This window comes from Manis javanica, chromosome 10 (genome assembly GCF_040802235.1).
Source record: "Manis javanica isolate MJ-LG chromosome 10, MJ_LKY, whole genome shotgun sequence".
Lineage (NCBI taxonomy): Eukaryota > Metazoa > Chordata > Mammalia > Pholidota > Manidae > Manis > Manis javanica.
The window spans coordinates 118,884,413-118,909,086 of record NC_133165.1 but is presented as its reverse complement, the minus strand read 5'-3'; the positions used below and the strand labels follow the sequence as shown (position 1 = coordinate 118,909,086).

Genomic DNA, 24,674 nt, shown 5'->3' with positions numbered 1-24,674 from the left:
AGGCAGTATAGCACAGAGAAGACAAGTAGTGACTCTACAGCATCTTACTACACTGATGGAGTGTGACTGTAATGGGGTACATAGGGGGGACTTGATGGGGGGAGTCTAGTAAACATAACGTTGGTCATGTAATTGTAGATTAATGATATCAAAATAAAAATTAATTAATTTAAAAAACAAGGATTAAATGAGATGGTATAGGTCATGCACTTCAGGAAGGGCCTGCGCCTGCTTTCCCAAGTGAAGCCTCTTTGGAGCAGCACACACAGAAGTGCCCTGGTAATCAACAAGCATTACCATTCAAAGATGCAAACAGTGTTTCAAAAGTTAGCCTTTTCCTCAACCAAAAGAGTAGGGAGGAGAGGCTTTAGCCTGCCTGGGGTATAAATCCTGGCTGTATCACCAATTTGCTGTATACTTCAGTTTCTTCATCCCTAAAACAGGAAGCAGTTGCTATACCCTAGGGATCTCATGAGGACTAAGTGAAATGACTGGCATAAAGCCTCTAACTCAGTAGCACAGAGTAAATGATCAAGATGTCCTGCTCTGAGTTAATAGCCAGGCCCAGGCTTTAAACCTGATTCCCACGCTGAGGGTGTTTGGGCGTATGCCTGCCACTGGACCTCTCCTTTGGGCTTCAGATTCTTCTGTAAGATGCCTTCTACTGACCCTGGGACTTGTCAGACTTCACCACTTCGGCCAGGAGAAAGCCTTACTTTCCTTCAACTTACAACAACTCTGGAGCACCTGTCACCACCCCACCCAACCTCCCCACCTCAGGAAACAGTGTGACAGTCCACCCGTGTGCTCCACCCAGAAGCCCAGAGAGCCCAGTTCTCCTTCCCTCACAGCCTCTCCCTTTCCAGCAGCAAGTCCCAACCCCTGCCTCCAAAGTATCCCCCAAGTCTCAACCACAATACATGCACCCCAACACCTCGCCTCTCCCTCCTTACAATGCCCCAAGTTCAGGAGGAAGGCAGTCAACCTCCAGCCCTGCCTCCTGCCTGCACCGCTCACCCTGGCCACACATCAATCTGTCTCATACAGGTTTCTGGAGCAGGTCCACTTCAGGGCCTTTGCACATGCTGTCCCCTCAGTCTGTTAGGCTCGGTCCTCCCACTCACAGCTAGCTGTTTCTCAGCTTCCAGAGCTTGGCTGGCACAGGGCTCACAGAAGCCGAAAGGGAAAAGAAACCAGAAAGGAAGGGACATGGAGAAGAGGGGGGCAGCTGTGTCGGTGATGCCCAGGCACTGAGAGAGAGGCCAAGGACACGGCAGGGAGGGGCCATGAGGGCAGGTGACAGGCGGGGGGAAAGAGTAACAAGCTGGAGAAGGCTATAGGAACGGATACAGGCGGGGACAGTGACAAAACGGGGCGGGGGAGGGGGTTGCAGAGACGGCAAAGACCATGGCAGTGAGGGCCTGGGTGAGCTGGTGGGACAGCAAACTGGGGGCCAAAGTAACAACTGGGTGGACTATACAGGTCGTAAAGCTGCAAGGATACAAAGGAGCCGGAAGGCTGCGTGGAAGATGTCACATGGCTGGGGGCAGGTGAAAGGACACTCAAGGGGGCCAGGGCTCCCAAGGGCGGGTAAGAGAGGGAACAGTGAGGAGGGTCATGGGGAGCGCCGACCGGCTGGTGGGGGCACTAATGGAGGGCCGGACGGGGTAGACACCAGCAGGGTAGGCTGGCCTTGCGGAGGAAGGGCAGCACAGCGGCAGAGGTGTTAACGGGGAGGGGTCACTGACATGTGACACTGACGGGCGAGGGGAGCACTTAGGGGCCACTGACAGGGAGACGCTGTCGTGGGGGTGGGCACTGACAGTGGACAATGGTGGGGCGGGCACTATGGGGAGCTACCAACAGAGGGTCACTGGCGGGGTGGGCTCTGTCGGGGGAACACTAACGGGGGAACACCGACAAGGGTGGTTGTTGACGGGGGGACACTGACGGGGATGGACAGTGACAGGGAGCGTCCCTGACAGGGTGGGCACTGAGGGTGGACACCACGGGGGCACCGGTAGGCGCAGGCACGGCCCGGTCGGCTCCGAGGGGCCGCCGCGGCGCCGCACTCACCTGCCCCCCGGGCCGGGCGTTGCGGCGGCTCCTCGGAGGCCCGCGTGGAGGCCAGGACGCTGGCGGAGGCGAAGCCCGGACGGCCTGGGGTAGGCCGCACGCACATGGGGCCCGGCCGGGCGCGGCGCCCACGGACACGGCGCCCACGGAAACTGCGCGGGACCGGCAGGGTCCAAGGGCGGCGCTCCAGTCGCTCCAAAATGGCGGCGGCGGGGGCGCGCACGCACGTGAAGGGCGGGGCCCGCGGGGGCGCGCCTGCTGTCAGGGCGCGGCCTCGGGGGCGGGGCAGGTGGCGCGGCGGGGCGGGACGCGTGCTCCCAGGGACGCGCCAACGCCAGCGCGGTAGGTGCAGCTTCCGCTCGCGCGTCTCCGCTGTGCGTCCGGCTCTCGGTCCCAGCGGGACCGACTCGTTCCGGGACTGCGCGTTTACAGTGACAAATGTCCAATGCGGCGGCAGCAGCGCGTCCCCGAGGCCCAGGCAGGGGTCCTCCGCCAGCGGCGCAGCGCCGCCCGCAGCCTCTCGCAGTCTTTGTGTTACAATGTGTGACCATTAAACGCTGGTTGGAATTCCTTCGATCAAACTAACCTTTAAAATAAGAGTCATTGTTTCAGGAGTCGATGTGAACCGTGGGAACACGTTGGAAGAAGAACTCGAACGCTGGGAATATCGAACAGGTGGGCCTATGACCCGCCACAGCCTCCGAATCCCGCTCCCGCCCACCGCGCTCCGCCAGCCCGGCGCCCGGCTCCTGGGCCAGCAGCCCCCCCCAGGACCCCCTAGCTGGACGCCAGAATGTCTCTGGTGAGGCATCTCCCACTAGAACACCTTCCCCAGTATCCTTCGGGGCAGGCAGATCACTGGCGTGGTCTATAGGGTAAACTTCCAGGAAATGGGGGTAGAAACGCATCAGGCTTACACCCGACTTGAAAAATGCTCTGCAGCTCCGCAAGCTAAAGGCCCCTTCCCACTGAAGCGCGGTGCCTCGGCGCAGAGTGGGGTCGAACTTAGGCCCAACTGCGGTGCTCTTCCTGTGCTCAGGCCAAAGGGCCTAGGTCAGCTGGGGCCCCTCTCCTCCCACACCCCACCGTGGCCTCATCAGGAAATCCCTCCACTTCTAAATACAGACAGCTCTCGACCACCCATGCCCTGGTCATAGACAGGTTACTCGCACTTGACTCAGGACTGCAGCTTCCACCAGGCTTGCTGGAGGCCAGCTTGCCTAATCAGCAGAGACCCCGTAGGGATCCAGAGAGAATGAGCAGGCCACATCCCTGCCCCTGGCTCCAGACTCAAGAGTCCTTGCTATTACCACAACATTCTGCATGACCTGATCTCATTTTCCCACTTCGGCCCTCTGTTTATTTGGCGCCAGTCAGTATAGCCTCCTGCCACAGCCCATTTGCTCATGCTGTCCCTGAATCCTGTTATGCTCTTCCTCTAGTTATTGGCATGCTTACTGACTTGCCTTCAAGAACTTGAGACTCCACTGTCCCCTTCTCAGTAAGGGCTTCCTGGCCTCCCTATTTCAAATCTCAAGACTACCTACATTCATGCTACATACACATGTACACATACACATGTGTGCACGTGTATGCACACACACACACTTCATAGCCTGCCTGGTTTTTCCTCCTATCAGTAGTCATAGTCCCATAAGGGGACAGAAACCACACAATGACGTCAGCAGAGAACGTTTGATAGAAAAATTACTGACAACACACTAATTATAAAGGAGTAAAGAGAACTCTGTTTTCAAAAAAGGACAATACTTGGAAGGGGTCTCCTCCCTAAAGTGGGAGTTAATTCTGTATTAGGGAGTTGTGTGGCTGCTGCCCAGTGGGCAACCACGTTCCCTGGGTTGTCCTGGGATAGAGCTGATCTGTAGTTGCTGATGGGTGGGAATACACCCCTCCAAGCCTGGAAAACCTGCACTGGGAGTGCTGCCCACACTCTCAGAAGCCGCCCACGGCACTGGCGCCCTGCATGCCTCCCACCTTGTCTTTGGCAGCTGCGCAGGAGGAGCAAGAGGAAGAGCATACAGCAACCCAGAAGTCCCCTCCTCCGGCACTGGCTCTCTAGCGCCCTCTACTGGCAGAGCTCAGCTGGGCCAGCTACAGGAGGCGTGCTCACAGGGTCCAGCTCTGGCATCGCGGAGCAGGCCGAGAGGAATGCACTTGGAGCTGAGGCAATAAATAGGAAACAGGCAGAATCTGACCCTCTGGATAGTCAGCTCTGTCTGCATCCTTTCAAACACTTAAAGTCCCATACAACAAGACAATAGTATGTTTTCACCTAGCAAGACACATCCCTCCTGACCTGACCGTATGTAAAGAAATTCTCACTCTTTCCCCAAAATGATCATATGAAGTCTCAACAGTCATTGTATCTGCCACTGGCTACTTTGTTACTCCTCAAATTCTGTCACTATCCCACTGAATATTCTTTTATGTTCTCATGTTAAAACTAAATAGTACAAATACATACTGTAACATGCAGAGAGAAAATATGCAAAGCTTCTACAATCCTTGTTTCTGTAATTAGCCCAAGATAAGGTTGATACCTATGGCTCTTCCACAGATTTCTCTTCCAAACTGCCTTATAGTGTTGTACACAGTACAGCTAGAATAAAGCCAAGCTGAACTCAGTATTTTTGTCATAGATGGACCAAATAAAGTAAACTTTACCACTAAGACTACTAAATGCATAATTATTCACCAATAAACTTGAAAAAGTAAAACTGACACAAAATGAGCGCTAACTCTGGAGCCCCTCAGAGGAGGGGGAGATGAGGCCCCATCCTGTTGTTCAAGAGCCACTTGCAGTGCAGCAAGACACAAGCCAGGGCATCAGAAGACCACTGCCCCACAAACCAAGTAGGATAAACATGCAGAGGTCCACACCTCTGTATACCATAACCAAATCCCTGCATGTCAAAGAAAGAAAACCATAAAGTGGCAAGAGAAAAATGACCCATTGCATAAATGGAACAATGATGCAAATGAAGAGCTGACTTCTCATAAGAGGCCATATACAGTAAAATGGCATATTCAAAAGTGCTGAAGGAAAAATAAAACCTGTCCATAAAAAATTCTATACTCAGCAATATCCTTCAAAAATCAAGGTGGAAAAAAAATGAAAGTAAAGACATTCCCAGATAAACAAAACAGAAAATTCATGGCTAAGAGATCTGCCTTACCAGAAATAGTAAAGGAAGTTCTTCAATGCTGAAAGGAAATGATATAAAATGTTCACTCAAATCAACAGGAATGAATGAAGAACCAAATTCAGCACCATGTAAAAAGGATTGTCTACCAAGATCAATGGGGTTCCTGGAATGCAAAGCTGGTTTAGCAACCAAAACTCAATCAATATAAATACATTATATTAAGAAAATAGAAGATGAAAACCACAGGATTATGCCAACAGCTGCAAAAAAGGCATTTGACTAAAATACCTATTCATGTGAAATATTCTTAACAAACTAGGAATGGATGGTAAATTCCTCAAATTCCTCAGCTCATAAAAGGTATTTAGAAAAAATCTATAGCTAACATCAAACTTAATGGCGAAAGATGTAATGCTTTTCCACTAAGATGAGAAATGGGGCAAGGATGTCTGCCCTTACCATTCAATTCCACATTGTAGGGTTCCACACGTAAGGGGCTTATATAAGTTGCCATTCCATCCCAACAAGTAAAAACTGAATAGACTGAAAAATCAGCAATTCTTGGACGCATAAGAGAAAGGAGGTCACAGGCCAAACCACTGCTCCCCGGACTGGAGAGACGAGGATGCAGGTCATCACTGCTCCCCAGCAGAAGCCGCTGAGGAAGCCCATGCTGGGGGAGCCTGAATTGTGACTGATGAATTCTGGGGTGTGCTGAGGGGACAACTCTGACAGTTATAAACTCTGGGGGACCCAGTCATAGGGGGCCCCACAATCTGGTGAGATTCAGAGAGCAATCCTCTCATGCTTCCTGCAGGGGAATTACTCTGAGATGTGCCAGAGCTCTGTTCTTCAGAAGGCCTGCCCTCCAGGGAAGCTAGTTAACCAGAGCCTGACCTGCTGGGGTTCGGGCTGACAGGGGAAATACCCAGCTCCAGCCCCCTCTGGCCATCTGTCCAGCTAAGAGGGGAAGAAAACTGAGAAGTCTTGTGAAGTTCCCAGCCCAGAGGCACAGGCTCACTACAAGACTGACCCAACACAGGACTACAGGACACTTCCCCTCCTCACCTCCCCACCACATGACTAGCCTGTTTATAGCCCTTTTACCCAGCACATCATGTCAAGATTTCAAGAAAAACTGACAAGGCAAATCACACAATTAAAAGGCAAAAACCCTATTTCAAGAGACAGAGCCAGCCTAAGAACCAGACATGACAGGGGTGTTGGAATTATCAGACTGGGAATTTAAAACAAGTGCTCTAATGGATAGAGTGGATAGTATGGAAGAACAGGTGGGCTACCAAAGCAAAGAGGTGGAAATGCTAAGAAAGATCCAGAAATAAAAGCTTGAGATAGAAAACACCATAACAGAAAGTCTCTGATGGGCTTACTAATAGACTGGACACAGCTGAAGAAAGACTCTCTGAGCTGAAGGATGTATCAACAGAATCCTCAAATACAGAAAGCAGAGAGAACAAAACTGCAAAAAAAAGAATATCCAAGGACAAAAGATGTACTATGCACATAATGAGAATACCAGAAGGAAAGAGAAGAAGAAAGAGAAGAAATATTTGAAATTATTCTACATTGTACTAAAGGTTGTAACCAGTTCAGTAAAACAAAACAAAAAAAAAAGGCATACAGATTAGAAAGGAAAAAGCAAAACTGTCTTTATTCACAGATGACATGATTTTCTATTTAGGAAATCCTAATGTACCAAAAAAATCTCCTAGAAATAATAAGCTAGTTTAACGAGGTCATAACAATCAAATTATATTTCTGTGTACTTTAACAAACAACCTGAAAGTGGAACTAAGAAAAATATTCCATTCACAATTGCATCAAAATTAATAAAATACTTAGGAATAAATATAACAGAAGTGCGTATGTGTGGGTAAAATTGTAACATTTCCAGACTATCTCGCCTGGCTTTAGTGTATTTGTATATCCTCAGGGATGGAGAGAAGTTCATCTCCATGTCAATAGGTAATTACCTGGGCTTGCGAGTTTAAAGGGAGGGGCAGGCTGCCTTGCTTGCTTCTTCGGGAGCAGGGGAGCGAGAGACAGCCCTGGACTGGAGTTTGTAAGCGATAAGTGGGTTTTGAACTTTATTTCTCCCTTTGACTGATTTCAGTTTTTAGAGGTATTTTGCCCCAAGATTTCCTTTCCCTGGACTTATGATATGGTAGAGAGTTCTTCCAGCAGGCTAGTGGCTTATCCTTAACCGATCCTGCTTACAAGGCTAACCCTTGGCTAGTGTCTGGAAACCTGGATTTCAGGAGGGTTTCACCACTCACTGAAATGATCAGAGTGGGTCATTATGCCTAAATTGTTTAAGTAAACAACATAACTTACGCTGAACACCTGCTTGCTTTCTGGGTGCCTGGAATTTGGGCAGGCACTAGGCACCAGAACCTGCCTATCTGATCAGCCCTGTGGTGGGTTAAACAGTGCCAGCCCCCTACCCCCAACCAGAAAAAAAAAAAGATATGTCTACCCAAAACTTGTGAATGTGACCTTTGGAAGAAGTGCCTTTGCAGATGTAATTAAGGATCTTGAGATAGATCTTTCTGGATCAGGGTGGGTCCTAAATGTGATGTCCCTTTAAGAAAAGTAGGGAAACCACAGAGGAGGTGATGGAGACAGAGACAGAGAGATTCAACCACAAGACAAGGACTGCCAAGAATCGCCAGCAGTAACCAGAATTTAGCAGAGAAGGCTGGAACGGACACTTCCTCAGCCTCAGAAGGAACATACCCTAAGGACACCTGATTTGGACTTCTGGCCTCCTGAACTGTGAGAGAATAAACTGTTGTTTTAAGCCACCTAGTTTGTATCAGTTTGTTGCAGCAGCCTTAGGAAAGAAATACAAGCTCTCATAAAACTGTGGATGCTAAGTCACTAATGAACTTTCCTGGCTGGCAACAATTCATACCCTTTTCACAATTTCTGGGACAATTAACCCCGTCCTGTGTGACTTTCCTGAGACAGTACTCTAGAAGCTGATGCTTGGTCTCCCCCAAACTTTGCCCCAGAGGCTTTTCCCTTTGCTGGTTTTACATTGTATCTTTTTTCTGTAATAAACCATGGTCATGAGAATGACCATATGCTGAGTCTTAGGAGCCCTCCTAGCAAATCATTAAAGCTGAGGGTGGTCTTGCAATCCCCATGCAATAAAAATTATGAAACATTGCTGAGAAAAATTAGGGAAGATCTAAATAAATGGAGACATGCTACGTCCTGGTCAGAAGACTCAATATTGTTAAGATGGCAATTCTCCAGAAACTGAACAAAAGACCCAATTCAGTACCCAGGACAATTTCAGCAGTTGGTCTTGTTTCACTTTATTTGACAGAACTTCACAAGCTAATTCTAAAATTTATAGAGAAATACTAAGGATCAAGATAGTCAAAACAGAATAAAGTTGGAAGACTTACACTACCTGATTTCAAGACATACTATAAAACCACAATGATCAAGATGGTATAGAATTGACATAGGACAGGCATATAGAGCATTGGAATAGAATAGTCAAAAAATGAACCCTCACAAATACGATCAATTGATTTTTTATAAAGGCGTTAAATCAATAGGGAAGCAATGTCTTTTCAACAAATGATACTGGAAAAATTGCTTATCCATATGTAAAAATATAAGTGAAATCCTCTTTCAAACCATATGCAAAAAGTAATTCAAAATGGATCACAGACCTAAATGTGAAAGCTGAGATACTTCTAAAAGAAACACAGAAATTATTTGCATTAGGACTTTGGGTTAAGAAAAGATTTATTAGATATGACACCAAAAGCATAATACATGAAAGAAAAAATTGACTAGAAGTCATCAAAAAACTTTTGGTTTTCAAAAGGTGCCATTAAGATAAATACAAGACTGGAAAAATAATTTCAAGTCATATATCTCATAAGGGACTTGATTCCAGAATATATATTTTTGAAAGCTCTTACAACTCTGTGATAAGAAGACACAATTTAAAAATACACAAAATATTTAAGTAAACATTTCACCAAAGAATACAAATGATTTATGAGCACCTCAAAAGATGCTCGACATCAATAATCATCGGGGAAATGCTAAATTAACCTACATGAGATACCACTACACACCCCTTGGGATGGCTATAATGAAAGAGACTGACTGAACAAAGTGCTGGTGACAATGTGGAGAAACTAGAACCCTCATACATTTCTGGAAAACAGTTTGTCAGTTTCTTAAAAAGTTAAAGATAAGTTTATCATACAAGCCCAACACTTTCACTCCTAAGTATTTACCCAAGAGAAATTAAAACGTGTCTACACAAAGACTTGTATGCAAATGTATAGAGCACCATTATTCCTAATAGGCAAAAACTGGAAACAATCCAAATGGCTACAAATTGGTGAATGCATAAAAAAAATGCCATATGTCCAGACAATTGGTGAGACAGGGACCATGGGCTTAGACAGTGTAGGGTGAGGGCCTCAGGAAAAAGCAAGGCAAGATATTTATAGTCAAAGCAATGTAACAATGTAAAGTCCCTATGGAAACTCTGTTCAGCATTATGCAAAGTCAAGGTCACACTAATTCTCTAGGGTAAAGATACTAGAGTAGGAATATAGCCATCTTCAGTGAGATCAGTTAAAGGTCAAAAGGCCAGGAGCAACCTGGCCTGGAATGTTTGAGTGTTCCCCAAGGGCATCTCAGCATAACCCGTGACTTCACTGTAAACAGCCCTAGCAGACAGACAGCGACCCAAGAGCCCTGAGGGCAGGGCAGGTGGTACAAGTCCACACCCTAAGCCCTCAATTCCCAAAAATCCTCAACTGCCTATAAATCCCCTAGACAACGCACCACCCCGGGGGCTCTCTTGTCCCCCCCCTGGCGTGAGCCAGGAGCTCTGTCCTCTCACTTTATTTCTAAATAAAAGCCTCTCCCTGGCTGTCTTACCTTGACTGTTTGATAAGGTCATTCTTTGACTCCGCAAACAAGAACCCCAGCATCAATGGGACATTATTCATAAAAAGGAACACAGTACTGATACATGCAAGAGCATGGAAAACCTCAAAAATATTACACGGAGTGCAAGAAAAGATTACATATTTTATATATCAGTTTTCTGTGTCTACTCTAACAAATTGCCTCAAACTCCATGACTTAAAACAACACACATTTATTATCTCACAGTTCTGGAGGTCAGAAATCTGAAAGGAGTCTGTGTTCCTTCTGGAGGTCTCAAGACAGACACTGTTCCCTTGCTATTCCACCTTCTGGAGGCCATCCACATTCCTTGGCTCATGAGCCCTGCCTTCATCTTCAAAGCCAGTCATGTGGCATCTTTTCAATTTCCGATTCCATCATCACATCACCTTCTTGGACTCTGCTCTTCCTGCCTCCCTCTTAAAGGGAGTCTTACATTGAACCCATTTGTATAATCGGGAATAACCTCTGGATCTCAAGATCTTTTAATTTAATCAGAAATGTAAAGGCCCTTTCACCTCAAGTAAGGTAATATATTCACAAGTTCCAAGAATTAGGCTGTGAACATCTTTGGGGGTCATTATTCAGCCTCCTACATTGCATATTCCATTTATATAGAAATTTTGAGAAAAAGCAAAACAGACAGAATGCAGTTCAATAGATGCCTGGACTTCAGGTGTGAGAAGGAATGGATTGTAAAAAGGCACAAAGGGCTTCTCACTCACTTACCAACTTTACATCTCCCTGTATGGCCCCAGAAGATGACTGGTTAGCCAGAGACGGGTAAGATTCCTCAAGGGAGGAACAACCTAAGACAGGCACAGTCGCAGGGAGGCCATCAGGTGAGAAATTGGGGATCAACAGAGGTGAGGCTCAGAACCTCACCCCCCCTGCTTTGAGAGAAATCTTCTGCATCCGTGGATGTTGCCCTTGTCTAGCCTGGATTAATACTTAGTCCATAGGCACACACCTGATCATCTACATTTGCCCTCTTACAGCACTAAATTATGTTTTCTACCTTTATCTTGCATCTACCTACCACTTCAGCATTTTTTTTTAAAGTAAGGGAGAAATGTGGGATTCACATATAAATCAAGTATAAAAATCAAATGAATAATCATATATGACTTGTTTATAGTTCATGATGTTCAATCAAAACCGAAAGTTTCTGTAATATGACTGCCCTTGCACTGTTCACCATGTAAGAACTTATTCACTATGTAAGAACTTGTTCACCATGTAAGGCCTTGTTCGTTACGCTTCAGAAGATTGGACACTGTTGAGAATTAGGCTTGGGGTTGATTAATAATTGTGCATTGAGTCCCCTATAAAGAATTTTATTGTTGTTAGCAACCATTTGATCAATAAATATGAGAGATGCCCTCTCAAGAAAAAAAAAAAAAAAGGCACAAAGGAACTTTTGGGGGTTGTTAGATTTTAAGATGCACATTTTCTCATAATTTAACGCTTGAAATCAGAATACATTTTACAGTTGATGGTATGCAAATAAGCACATGAAAAAAATGCTCAACACCATTATTAGAGAAATTCAAATTAAAACCACAAATTAGATATCACTACTGTGAAAATTGATAAAGGGAGGCCCCCCCACGCCCTGACATGCCACGGAGAGGCCTGAAGGGGGAGCTCGACGCCCACCCCTCCCGGTCAACCGCAGACGCCAGAGGAAGGACTTAATGCTTTACAACTCATACTATTTGGGCTCCTTTCCCACCCAGTAGAGGAAGGAAGCACTTCTGCCTGCTGCAGCAACAGCCCAGCCAATGAGAGGCTGTCATGGCTCCAATGAGCAGTCATGACACCTACAACTCTCAATTTCCTCCAATGGGCTTTCCGCTTAGAAGCCCAACAGGTCCCCCTTTATAAAGGAGCCTCCTCTGCTCTGCACCTGGGCTTGCTTGTGGCTTTGCCAATAGCTTGTCCTCAGTTCCAATTTTCTGCTGTTTCTGAACAAACCCATTTTGCTGGTAAAATAACTGACAGTTTTATTTTTAAAGTTAGCACTACCCATGCACTGGGGACTGGCTAAAATTAAGACAATAGGCAACATCGAATATTGGCAAGGATGTGAAGCAAACAGAAAGACATTGTTGGTGGCAATAAGAAAAATGTTGCTTTGGGAAATGTCTGGCAGTTTCTAAAAAGCTTAATACATATCTTTACAACTATTGCTATGACTCAGCAATTCAGTTCCTAGGTGTTCATCCATGAGAAATGAAAATGCATCTCCACAAGGGGTTTTGTACAGGGATCTTCAAAGTTTTACTTACTTTAACCAAAAACTGGGAAGAGCCAAAATGTCCATCAATAGAAGGAATAAACAAACTGTTGTGTATTCACAAAGTAGGATACACACAGCGATACGAAGGGGTGTACTTATTAGACACACCACAAAGTGGATGAAACTCGAAAACATGGTGTGTGAAAGAGGCCAGACACAAGAGACTACCAATTGTATGATTCCGTTTTATGCAGTTTATTTCTAGAATAGGGTAATTTGTGGTGCAAAGAATCAGAATAATGGGGTATGGGCGTGAAGAGTCATGAGGGAACTTTCTGGAGTGATGTCGATGGTGCCGATCTTGCTAGTACTTTGGGCTAAAATGTGTCCATGTAAGTCTCATTCACTTCATTACACACACACTTTACCCCGCAAGAAAGAAAAAAGAACTGACAAGTACTAATCAATGACACACACACTGTAAGGGTGATAGCACTGATATCTGCAACTGTCTTTGAAATTAATCGTAAAAGACAAACGGATGCATAGAGGAAAGGATATAGATACATGGAATAAAGCAGATACAACAAAATGTTAATTATCGATATAGATTTTAGGTAGTAGATAAATGGTCATTGGAGAGTTCATCTTTTCTGGTTTAAACATTTCATAATAGAATGTTTGAAAACATTTGATTGCTCTCACTGCGTAATTGGTAGCAGCTTGTCTTGGGGAATTATAAAATAATGGCCTCTTCAACGACATATGGTAATTATAAAGGATAATGCGTGGCTCACCAACTATCCATGTCCCTCATTTCCCAGGCTTCTTTGCAGTTAGTTTCCGACCGCCGACTAGTTTTGGCCCATGGCCTGTAAGCAGAAATGATGTATACATTATCTGAGGCCAAGGCAATTAGTTAGCAGGCCTCATTAACGTCGTCCCCACCGCCGGGGGCTCAGGCGGCCACGTGCTCCAGAGGCACAGCTAGTGAAGACCCACCAGACTCTCCCACCAGGCCACGCATGCGTGAAAAACACTCACGGGAGCCCAGCCTAGCCGGAGTCAGTTTTCATTCCAAAAAAATACACGTCGCGTTCCCAAACTGGCCGCTCCACGCTCGACTATGTGACCCGGGTGGGGACTCTGCAGCCACATTTCGGGAGCCAGGGGCTGCCCGCAGCGGACACCGGAGCGGAGGGGACTTGCCCCTCAGTCGCCACCCGCCCCCTTCCCCCGCCTCTTCCTTCCTGGCGTCCGTCTGGTTTCGACCAACAGGCGCGGGGCGGTGCGAAGCGGCCCGAGGGGCCCACACCTCCGGAGAGCGCAGGCCTGAGGCCAAGGAGACCGGCGCTGCCGGGGTCGGACCACGTGCAGCGACGGGTAAAGCGGGAGTGGGGCAAGCTGCCCGGGCGCCCCCTGCCTCGCGCCGCTTGCCGCCCGCGGCTACCTCCGAGCCCCGGCTAGCCGCGGCCCGCGCTGCCCTCCACCCGAAAGCTCTCCCAGCCCTCTCCCAGCCCGCCCCGCACTCCCCGCCCCCGCGCCACCTCGCCCCCGGCCGGCCACTCTCCCGGAAGTCCGCCTCCTGCCTCTGGGCCGCTCTAGCTCGCGCGGGCCCTTCTCTCTGGTCTGTACGGCGCTCCTCCGGCCGCCAGGGGCGGGCGAGATCGCAGCAGGGCCGCTCTGGTCCACGCCGGACGCTCGACTGCTCCACAGCGCGGCCCGACGTGCGCCGAGGCCACCGCCTCCCGGCTGTTCCCCCGGCAACGCCTCGGGGCCGTTCCCCGGGCAACACGCTGCCGGCCGCTGCGAGCAGCCATGGATGCGCTGTCCCGCCCCGAGTCCAGCAGCGCTCGCGACCACCTCAGCGCGCCGTCCTCCCAGGCGCGGGCTCCGGCGGCACCCTGGGCGCGCTTCTCGGCCTGGTTGGAGTGCGTGTGCGTGGTCACCTTCGACTTGGAGCTGGGCCAGGCGCTGGAGGTGAGTAGGCGCGGGGGCGCGGGGGCGGCGCGGCCGGGCAGCTGCGGAGGCCCGGGCGGGCCCTCCTCCGGAGCCGCGGGACGAGGGGGCCCCCGAGCCCCCGGCACACCCCCAGGCGGCCTCTTCCTCCTCCTCCCGCAGTTGTCACCTCTTGAAAGGCGCCGCTCCCCTGGCAAAAGAAGCAAAGTCGAGTTTCCAAGACGTCCAGTGGGGATGGAGGAGGGTGGTATTCTTGATCTCCCCCAGTGCGATCTCGGATACCCCCTCCCAACTGCCCTACAAAGTCGCACCTTGTGGCTCTCCCGCTTACGGTCCTTCAACACCTCTTTGTTCACTTAGAATCAGATCCGTACTTCTTGCGGGTCACACTCAAGCCACAGCAGTCACCTTTCTGTTCACCCGCTGCACCTAGCTCACCAGGCCTGGGGCGTTCCCGCTGCCTGCAAGGCTCCTCTCCACCCCCACTGGCAGCTTCTTTCCTCCGGGTGTAGCTGAAAATGTGGTGGACGCAGGGAGGGAGGCCTTCCAAAGGCCTGTCAGGAGGGTCTTCTCTATGCCCTGAGGGCCACAACACAGACCAGGTGAGCCGGCCGGTGCAGGGGAGGCTGGCAGGTAGACTTCCCACACTGTCAGAAAGAACTCCGTGAGCCTGGCAGGTAGCATACTTGTGAACTTGTAAAGCTCTGAAAGGCCATGAAGCTTGCATCTCTGGGGCCTCTTGGCTCCTGGCACTGTGTCCAGCTCTCTGGAGAGCCCATGCCACCACACCCATCCTCACCAGGCATGCATTATTGTGACAGCCTCACTTGATGGAGTGAACTGAGCTCAGAGAGGTGATTTACCCTACAGCACAGAGCCCACATTCTTACTATTGCCCAACTTGTTCCCCATAAGATCACAAGAGAAGAGATTCTTCTATTTCCTTAAGGCATTCTCATGTGTAATTTCCTAAAACAAAACAAGTCAGAAGGCTAATTCTAAGCAAGTATTGTGAAAGGCTCTGTGTACTTGGGCTTCTGAGCCTTTACTGAGGCTGCACAGCTCAGGGAGAGAGTGTTGGGACCCAGGACCCCTCCAAATCATTGTGTTTGTGCAGGAATTGGGCTCTGAATCTATTGGGCACTGTGGCCACATGGCCCTCATCAGGTTTGTGTTTTACATTTCCTTCTGTCCCTGGAAATCATGGGGAAGATCAAGGGTCATCTCCTCTGAGCTCACAGGCTTTCAGGGGTACATTCCATAAGCTCACGTATTCACCAGGTCAGCCTGGCTGAATGCTGCAAAGGCCCTGGCCTCTGCTGTCTTCCTGGAGCTCACAGCCCACAGAGACTCCATAGACAGCTGGAGCTCAGAGGAAGGGTTGAGGCATGGCCAAATCTCAGAAGGTATGAAGGAGGCAGCTGGACAGGGAAGTAGGCCTGTTTCAGGTAGCCCCTCTTTCAAAATTGCCAGAAAAAACAAAGGTAGGAAGCTGCCCATTCATTCATTCAATAAACCAGGTTCTGGGCAGCTGCTACTAGGCAGGCCCTGTGGTGCCAGTGCTGGACTTGGGGGCATAAGGTTAAACGAGAAGATAGGCCCTGCCCTCCTGGAGTTTCTATTCTGTGCCAGAGACAGCGTGTAGGTGGTTCAGGACTGTGCAGAGGATATGTGGGGACATCCCATTTGGGCAGGGAGGGCTCAGACTTGAGACGGGGCAGGCAAGGTCATGGGGAAAGGTATACAGATCAGCTAAGGAAAGTGCCCGGCTCCACTGTCTCAGCTTGGGAGCTCACCCCTCAGTATCTCACCTGCCAAGCCTGTGGATTGAATTTCAGCTGGAGGACCCCAAGAGCATTTTCCCTACCATGGTGTTCACACCCTCCCAGGCACAGCTTCCCACTGCACAGTCTCAGGACCCTTCACAATCTTAAAAGTTATCGAGAACTCCAAAGTGTTTTTTGTGGGGGTCATATCTATCAATGTTCATTATACTATTAAAACTGAGGATATTTAAAAGTATGTATTAATCCACTCTAAAAAAACAGAAAATGTTCTGTGTTGACATAAATGTTAACATTTTCATGAAAACAACCATATTTTCAAAATTTAGTGAGCAGAGTGGCATCATTTGACACTTTTACAAACCTTTTGGATGTCTGGCTGAGGAGGAGGTAGCTGGACCCTCACATCAGCTCCTGCGGGCATTCCCCTCAGTGGCCTCTGGCGCCAGCACCGCACAGGAAAGAGAAGACGGTGGGGGGACCGTGGCTCCAACCTCATGGGGCCTGGGGCCCCTGGGTGCACTTGAAGTGTTGTGCTGATGGGCCTTTTCAAGGCAAAGCTGGCGTGTCTCTTCCTCGGGGAGGACTGGGCAGCACCGGGCTGGCTGGGGCTCAGGTGGGAAGACCCAGCCCCTGTGGCTGGTGGCAACACAGCCCCTTCCCTGTCTCCCCCCTTGCTGAGGTGTGGCCCAGCGTGGTCCACTTCACCTTTGGTCCCTGCTCCCAAGAACGGGTGTGCCAGCTGTGGACATGGGTTACTCCGTCAAGTGTCCTACTGGGTCCCTGGGCCTGAGTGTGGAGCTGGAGCCTGAGGTGACCTGCTCAGAACAGGTGCAGACACCTGGCCTCCGCACAGAGGGTTCATGGTAGCCCTGCCCTCTCCTCAGCCCTCCCCCGCACAGACACGTGAGGGCGTGGCCTGCATAGTCCTGCAGCCCCTGCCCCTCTCAGAGCTGTCCCAGGGCGCCTCTGTGGGTCCAGTTCCAGACAAATACCCTTCGGCTCCCTTCCTTCTTAGCACTTCCTTCTTATTACTTCCTTAACGGGCACCCCCTCGCATGTCACCCACCTGTCCTACTTCACAGACGTGTCTTGGCACACTTCACAAATACCATGTTCTGCAGGGGTTTGCTCATGCTGGGGTGCGGTCCCTGTGTTCAGGACACCTGGTGTACCACAGACGGGACAGATGGACCCTCACATCAGCTCCTGCGGGCATTCCCCTCAGTGGCCTCTGGCGCCAGCACTGCACAGGAAAGAGAAGACGGTGGGGGGACCGTGGCTCCAACCTCATGGGGCCTGGGGCCCCTGGGTGCACTTGAAGTGTTGTGCTGATGGGCCTTTTCAAGGCAAAGCTGGCGTGTCTCTTCCTCGGGGAGGACTCGGCAGCACCGGGCTGGTGCTGCAGCCCCGAGCAACAGGACAAGAAGTTGCATCACCCAACAGCACAAACCGGGTGCAGTGACACACTGTCTGGGTTCCAGGGCACACCCCAGAAGAAGCCTCATTTCCACTGAAGCCCAATTCCTCAGTGCAGGAGTTGGGTGGATGGAGCAAGGGGGGACCCACGTGTGCAGGCACTTGGCTCCTGGCCTCCAAAGGCTCCAGCACTGCCGCTCCTGGGAGAGCACAGGCCAGGGCAAAGTGAAGCCGTGAGCACCAAGTCCCTGGGGCACCTCGGGAGCTTTGGGGGCTCCCTGCCTTTATGGTGTCATACAAGCAAACCCGCTCTGGCCAGGCACCTGCACCTCGGCCTGTGGCCTCCAGAGCAGGGCCTGCCTCCTGCGTCAGTCAGGGCCTGGGGTGCCAAGCCTGTGCTTTCACTGGCTCTCCACTCCCAGAGGATGTAGGGCTCATCCAGCTGGTCACCCTCACTGGATACCACCAACTCAGAGCCCTCTTCGGGGCTCATGCTACAGGTGAGGCCCAGGCCAGAAGCTCCGGGATCCCTGACCAGCGGGGACTGGGTAAAGATGCTCACGGTGCCTTCAAGAGGCAGGAACACCACTGTTGGGTGACATCTGGGTGAAGACCAGGAGAGATGAGGCTGGCTAGGCCCAGGGGAGCAGGGCCCCGGACAAGGCAGAGTGGGCCCTGGCGTAGCTGAGACCCTCTGGCTGGAGGTGGGCAGCAGGCAGACCTTGTTGCCGCTTGAGACCAGAGAGGAGGCCTCCAGCAGGCTCCGAAAACTGCTCCTGAAACTGTGGGGACAGCCCCCCGGGCTGATGGCAGCAGGGAGACCCAACCACAGACTGGGCATGGGGTGTGGGGAAGGGGCTGGAGATCTGCCCAGGTACGTGGCCAAGGGGAAGGAAGGTGGAGTGGCCTCATGCTGAGAGGGGCCTGGGGAGGCAGGGGAGTCCAGAGAAGAGCAGAAGGGGTCAGTGGGGAGCCAGAGGTGGGAGAAGGCAGGAGGACTGAGCCAGTGAAGATGAGCCGAGAAGAGACGGGAAAGTGAGAGGGGAACACACACGTAGTCCAGCGTCCTGACCTGACCAGCCGACTCACTCAGTGCTCTGTGTCCCCTGCAGCTGGTGTACCCAAGTGACTTCCGGCTCACAGACAAAGAGGTGGGTCCCAGCCTCCTTGGGAGCAGACATCACCCAGGAGGGGGCCGGCCCTCACTACGTTTCATGTGTTTCAGAAAAGCAGCATCTGCTACCTGTCCTTTCCTGACTCCCATTCAGGTAGGTGACCCCAACTTGCCCCGCTCTGGACACTGGCCCTGGGGCTGGGGGTAAGAAAGAAGGCAGGAAGTGAAGCTGCCGAGAGCCCTTGAGGCCTCAGCCAGGGCATCACAGAGTCGGTACATTGTGTGGAGACATCCCAAGCTCCACGTTGCAGCAGTGGCTGCCAGGCTCCCCCGGTTCATGTTGGAAGAGGTGGCTGGGCAAAGGGCCCAGTAGGGCCAAGTCTCCTGCACCCCACCACAGTGGCCACCTGGAGCTGGGTGATGTAGCCTGTGCCCCTCCCCAGGGCTCAGTGTCAGGGTCCCACACCAAGGAAGCTGTTCCCGGGGCTGGGCTTGCTCACTGTGTGGATGCTGTGGGCTGGGGCTGCTCTGGTGCTGAGTTTTTTCTAAAACTCCAGCGCAGGAATCAGGACACAGGGAGCTCCATGGGGAGATGCAGACACAGAGAGCTGGGCTTTCTCTCAGGGGCATTTATAGCCCGTCAGAGGGCAGCCCTCAAGGTCCTTGCCTGACCATGTGTGGCGGGGCTCCCTTCCTTCCCAGGCTGCCTTGGGGACACTCAGTTCAGCTTCCGCATCCGTCAGTGTGGAGGGCAGAGGGGCCCCTGGCACGCCAGTGACAGATGCTATGACAGGGGGGCCCCCGCATCACTGCAGGTGAGCATGGGCTGCCTCTCTAGCCTGCCACTCCCCTCTTCCTGCGGGCCAGGTTAGGGATAGTATGGACAGCCCCTTTAAGGCACTGGGCCCTGTGTGGCAGGAGAGGCTCTGGCTGGCCGCAGCCACCAGGGTCTCCAGCTTTTGCAAGCCCAGCCTGATCAGGAGTGGGCCAGCTCTTCTGGGGACTCAGCCGGGTCCCTGGAGCTTTTCTTGGGCACCCAACAAGCAACAGGTGTGGCTTGGTGTGCAGAGACAGGTATCTGCCTTCAGATGCTCCTGGGTCCCCAAGCCACTCACCACTGCATCTGCAGAAATGTTCCCTGTGGAGGTGTCACCCCCTCAGCTGAGGACCCCCAGGCCTGACCCCTATGGTTGGGGATGGTGTGGCAGCCGTGGCAGTGGGTCTGGGTGGGCAGAGGGAGCAGGGGGTGGGTGTGGCCTGGCTGACACTGCCCCTTCCAGAAGGAGCTGGCACACTACTTTGGCTACGTGTACTTCAGGCAGGTGAAGGACGGCTCCGTGAAGAGGGGCTACTTCCAGAAGGTGAGCCACCTGGCTGCCCCCGGGGCAGTGCGGCTGAGAGGGTCTGAGGGGCCCGGGGCCTGAGCCTCCAGGAGTGCCTGCCTCTCCTATGGCCCTGGCCACGTAGAGCTGCAGCAGGCAGAGAGGGAAGAGGAGCTGCTGCCTCCAGCTCTCCTGCTGGCTCCTCTGGGGAACAGACCCCACTGCCCCCTCCTTGCCCAGCACCGTGCCCTCAGCCCTCCTTCTCGGGGCCCCAGACATCCCTGCTCCTTGCTGCTGGCTGGAGGGGAACCCTCGTCACACTTTGAAGATTAGGACAACTTTAGTATTGAACTCAGATGCCTAAGCAAGAGCTGCTTGACCCCTGAGAAGATCATCCCAGAAATCTTGGCTTCGTGTACTTCCTTCTGAAGGCCCAGGGCCAGCTCCACGCTGACGTCATCCAGGACAGGGTTCAGATCTTCTGTCTGATAACCTGGGGTTCAAGTTGGGCCATTCCTAGGGACAGCTATCCATTGGAGTTGGTGGGACACACTGCCCTGGGTGGAGTCTGGGTCCAGGCTCAGGGTCCCTGCAGGCTCGTGGGTGCCTGGGGTGATGTCTCACCAGCCCCGTGGGCCCTGCAGTCTCTGGTGCTGGTGTCCCGCCTGCCCTTTGTACGGCTGTTCCAGACGCTACTGAGCCTGATCGCCCCCGAGTACTTTGACAAGCTGGCTCCCTGCCTGGAAGCAGGTGAGTGGCCATCAGACATTGTCAGATTGATCTCAGCATCCCCACCGAGCACTTGGGACTTCAGCAGGCTGCTTCTGCTTGGGGCAGGGTCCTGACACTGGCCACCTGTGTCCACAGTATGCAGTGAGATTGACCAGTGGCCAGCCCCTATGCCTGGGCAGACCCTGAGCCTGCCTGTGATGGGAGTCATCCTCCAGGTGAGGGCCAGCTGACTGGATGGGAAGGCCCCAAGGGTGTGGAGGGGCCCACTTCCAGCCTGCACCTGTTCCCCCAGGTATGCATCCCATCCAGGGAGGACAAACCTGAATGCAGCCCTCTGAAGCAGTGCAGCCACGAGGTGGGGACCCTGCTCCTGGGCCAGGGACACCAGATCTCTCCAGCCCTCCCACCTACCCAGACTTCCCTGCCCCACTTCCTGGGGGCCTGTAGGGCAGCCAGACCCCAGGCAAAGCCAAGCGCCTGGGCCTTCTTCTCTGTGCGGGGCTGGTTGCCACCCTCTTATGCTGTGGGGTCGGGGGTGGGAGGTGTGTGGGACAAGGGCTGGAGCCCCCAAGGCTTTCCCAGGGTGGGAGGTATTACTTGGGGTTTGTGGGATGCCAGCCTTACCCTCAGGCTGACCCCACCCATGCCTCCTCTCAGCACCTGCTGCCAGCCCCAGTGATCCTCACTAGTGTCCACGAGCTGGACCTGTTCAGGTGAGTCCAAAAGGCTGCTGCCCGCTGCCCAGGTAGACTGTGAGCAAGCCCCCAAGGCTCAAGCCCGTGCAGGGTGAGGACCACTAGGGGGACTAGCCACCAGGAATCAACCCTTGGCCAGATCTGTGAGGGAGAATCACACAGAAGAGGAACCCACTGCGCCCGTGTCTGGACATAGCGAGCAGAAGGGCTCTGGAAGGCAGATGCAGGGCTGGGAGTGGCTGTCTTAGGGGGATCCGTGCTGCCCGAGGCTGCCCCTCTCTGGGCAAGTCTGTGAGAGAGCCAGGCTTCAGAAACTGCTCTGCCCGTGCTGGGCCAAGCAGGGGCCAGGGCTGCCGGCTCAGGCATGGAGGGCACAGGGCCAGGCCGGTGCACCTGGACTGTCAGCATGGGGTGGCCTAGATATGCCCTCAGCGTCTTCAGATGTCCTCACCGGCAGGGCAGTACCTGGCATTCACTGGGAGCTGCCTGGGGTGGAGACAGGGCTGGGCAGCCTCTGCCCCTGCCAGGCCTCCCTGCCTAGCCCTGCCTGGCACCAGGTGCTTCCAGCCTGTGCTGACGCACGTGCAGATGCTGTGGGAGCTCATGCTCCTTGGAGAGCCCCTGGTGGTCCTGGCGCCCTCGCCGGCCGCCTCCTCGGAGATGGTGCTGGCCTTGACTAGGTAGGCTGGGCAGCCGCACAGGGGTGGTGGGGGCACTTGAGCAGCCCTTTGTGTTCACTGCCCCGCTGCACCCCCACAGCTGCCTGCAGCCCCTCAGGTTCTGCTGTGACTACCGCCCCTACTTCACCATCCATGACAGCGAGTTCAAGGAATTCTCAACGCGCACACAGGCCCCGTAAGTGCCTGTGCCCTCTCCGCCCTCCTGGGCTGGGTACTGGGTCTGCTTCTCTGCCTCTTCTCTCTCTCTCTCCTCTCTCTCCAGACCAAACGTGGTCCTGGGAGTCACGAACCCTTTCTTTATCAAAACACTCCAGCATTGGCCCCACATCCTCCGTGTCGGGGAGCCCATGATGTCAGGTGAAGCTGGCCTGGCCGTTGCCCAGGGGTCCTAGGGAGGTGGGGGTCTCAGAGACCCACCCAGCAAGGGACCTTGAGGAGTCTGAGCCCGGGGCAGTGGAGCCGTGGCGCTGAGGCCCAGCCATGGGGTGTGTTTCGTAGGGGACCTTCCTAAGCAGGTTAAGCTGAAAAAGCCTTCGAGGCTGAAGACTCTGGACACCAAACCAGGTGAGCCCCTCAGGCGGAGCCCCTCTTCTTGCGGGACCCAGGCAGTGGGCTTCCAGTCCTAGAGGGTGGCTCAGTCTCTGCTTCACCCAGGTGGGCTGGGGCATGTGGGAGGAAGCCCCCGTGGTACAGGACGGCAGCTGTGTCCTCCCACTAGGCCTCTACACCGCCTACACGGCTCACCTCCATCGGGACAAGGCGCTGCTCAAGCGGCTGCTCAAGGTAGGGGCTGGGAGGCTTGAGAGGGCAGGGAATGTGTGCTTGGTGGCCGAAGGGGGCATGTGGCCTGTAGCCTTGGGGCTCAGACACACACCCCTCCTCCCACAGGGCCTGCAGAAGAAGCGGCCCTGGGATGCGCAGGCTGCCCTGCTGAGGCGGCGCCTCCTGGAGCTCACACAGAGCTTCCTCCTCCCGCTGGTAAGGCTTGGGCAAGGGGTGGGGGACACAGGGTTGTGGCCCCAGACTCACTGCCCTCCCCCCCAGGAGCAGTACATGGCCAGCCTCATGCCCCTGCAGAAGAGCATCACACCCTGGAAGGTGGGGGTCTGGGTGGTGGTTGGGGCGGGGAGGGGAGGGTGGGTTCTCAACCAGATTCTAGAGGACGGGGGGGTCATCTAGGAGTGGGCATGGGGAAGAGGTGGTGGGAGTGCAGGAGCTCCCAGGGCTGGGTGTCCCCATGAGACAGAGAAATGGGGTCACATGGGGTGTGGGAGGCCTCCCCTATAGGAAGTGCCATCTTGGCATCTGTCCTAGGCAGCTGTGTGGGGGCTGCGGGTCCTCACGTGGCCAAGGAATGCGGGAAGTGTCCTGGGGGAGGGTCCTGACCCAGCTGAGGCCGGCCTGTGAGTGTGCCTCCAGGCACCTGGGCTCACCCGCCCCTATCTCAGGCTCCTCCCCAGGTCCGCCCCTTCTGCCGGGATGATTTCCTGCACAGCCTGGAGCACAGAGGGTCCCAGCTCACCTGCACCCTCAAGGGGGATTGGCTGGGCCTCTACAGGTGGGTGGACAGCAAGCTGCCTGTGCTTTCCCCTTGACGCACACAGTCAACTCCACAGCTGCTGCCCCTTGCTGCCCACAGGCGGTTTCTCCAGTCCCCCCATTTTGATGGCTGGTACCGGCAGCAGCACAGAGAGATGGCCCATAAACTGGAAGCCTTGCACCTTGAGGCCATCTGTGAGGCGGTAAGGGGGGCTGGGCTGGAGCAGGGGCAGAGGCCCAGGGCTTAGGGAGGGCCTGGGTAATGGGTGGCCCTGTCTTGTCCCCAGCAGAACATTGAAACCTGGATGAAGGACAAATCTGAGGTGGAGGTCGTGGACCTGGTCCTGAAACTTCAGGAGAAGCTGGTGAGATAACTCCCAACTCTGCCCAGCCTCAGCCAACCAGACGTGGAGGTCACCTGCCCCTGCCCCTTGCTGCCCCTGCAGGTGCGAGCACAGGGCCACCAGCTCCCCGTGAAGGAGGCAACACTGCAGCGGGCACGGCTGTCCATCAAGATGGTCATCAGCTCCCTGCCCAAGGACCTGCAGGCCATCCTGGGCTCTCCCTAAGTCTGGGCCATGGGGCTTGGTACAGGGGCCTAGCTGCCCCTGGGGGCTGGGTAAGGCTGAGCTTCCTTGACCTCAGTGAGGGTTAGCCCCACCCAAGCTCCCTGCCGCTCCTGTTCCTGGCCCCGCCTGGTGCTACAGTTGTTGCAGCAGTAAAGGTTGCGTTTGGAACCACAGTGTGGCCCCTGACTGTTGGTGGGTCATGCACTGACCAGAGCCTCCACAAACCACCTCCGCAGGGCTGCAGGTTGGGGCTCCCGGCCAGCTGTGAGCCCTCACTCATCGGGGCACCCAGCTGCCTGAGCCCTGCAGGCCCTGATGTGCCCTTTAGCCCCACCAAACTGCCTAGCCCAAGATGGAGGGAGGCAGCTGACAGGCAAGCCACTCTTCATGTAGCCCAACCAC

At 53.1% G+C, this 24,674-nt stretch overlaps 2 protein-coding genes and 1 long non-coding RNA gene across 13 annotated transcripts in view; 2 read left to right on the top strand and 1 right to left on the bottom strand.

The window, feature by feature from the left end:
* PPP6R2 (protein phosphatase 6 regulatory subunit 2) overlaps window positions 1-13,814 on the bottom strand; it is an 86,511-nt gene extending 72,697 nt beyond the window's left edge. For 4 of the 6 annotated variants that reach the window (XM_073214092.1, XM_037006641.2, XM_037006643.2 and 1 more), the window contains exon 1: window positions 2,077-2,290. The gene's annotated coding sequence lies outside the window, so the exon portion shown is untranslated. Of the gene's footprint in view, window positions 1-2,076; window positions 2,292-13,256; window positions 13,332-13,503 lie in introns of those variants that run through there. The other 2 variants (XM_037006642.2, XR_005058109.2) reach the window with 2 other exon arrangements.
* On the top strand, window positions 969-4,256 carry LOC118970274 (uncharacterized). The gene is made up of 3 exons (XR_005058121.2): window positions 969-1,590; window positions 2,689-2,878; window positions 4,086-4,256. It is a non-coding gene; the product is annotated as an uncharacterized lncRNA (long non-coding RNA).
* Window positions 13,815-14,131: 317 nt separating the features above from the next.
* On the top strand, window positions 14,132-24,445 carry DENND6B (DENN domain containing 6B). Of its 6 annotated transcripts, none has more exons than XM_037006659.2 (21): window positions 14,288-14,439; window positions 14,581-15,020; window positions 18,734-18,772; window positions 18,847-18,889; window positions 19,438-19,550; window positions 20,016-20,096; window positions 20,702-20,807; window positions 20,925-21,004; window positions 21,082-21,144; window positions 21,447-21,502; window positions 22,042-22,164; window positions 22,244-22,339; window positions 22,427-22,521; window positions 22,663-22,728; window positions 22,883-22,947; window positions 23,053-23,142; window positions 23,209-23,262; window positions 23,613-23,722; window positions 23,804-23,906; window positions 23,991-24,068; window positions 24,150-24,445. In XM_037006659.2, exons 2-21 carry the CDS (start codon window positions 14,937-14,939, stop codon window positions 24,270-24,272), a joined length of 1,668 nt encoding a protein of 555 aa, XP_036862554.1. In that variant the 5' UTR covers window positions 14,288-14,439; window positions 14,581-14,936; the 3' UTR covers window positions 24,273-24,445. The 6 variants fall into 6 exon arrangements, with proteins under 6 accessions (XP_036862550.1, XP_036862549.1, XP_036862554.1 ...); XM_037006662.2 differs by having other exon boundaries at window positions 14,581-18,121; XM_037006655.2 differs by lacking the exon at window positions 14,581-15,020 and having other exon boundaries at window positions 14,132-14,439; window positions 23,994-24,068.
* Window positions 24,446-24,674: the final 229 nt, after the last annotated feature.

What these genes read in the sequence shown, in the direction of transcription:
- DENND6B (XM_037006654.2), top strand. Translation starts at nt 14,278, where the DNA reads ATGGATGCGCTGTCCCGCCCCGAGTCCAGCAGCGCTCGCGACCACCTC. An exon ending in CGGGGAGCCCATGATGTCAG is followed by an intron (nt 22,522 to 22,662) that starts GTGAAGCTGGCC and finishes TGTGTTTCGTAG; the next exon opens with GGGACCTTCCTAAGCAGGTT. An exon ending in AGAGCATCACACCCTGGAAG is followed by an intron (nt 23,263 to 23,612) that starts GTGGGGGTCTGG and finishes CCCCTATCTCAG; the next exon opens with GCTCCTCCCCAGGTCCGCCC.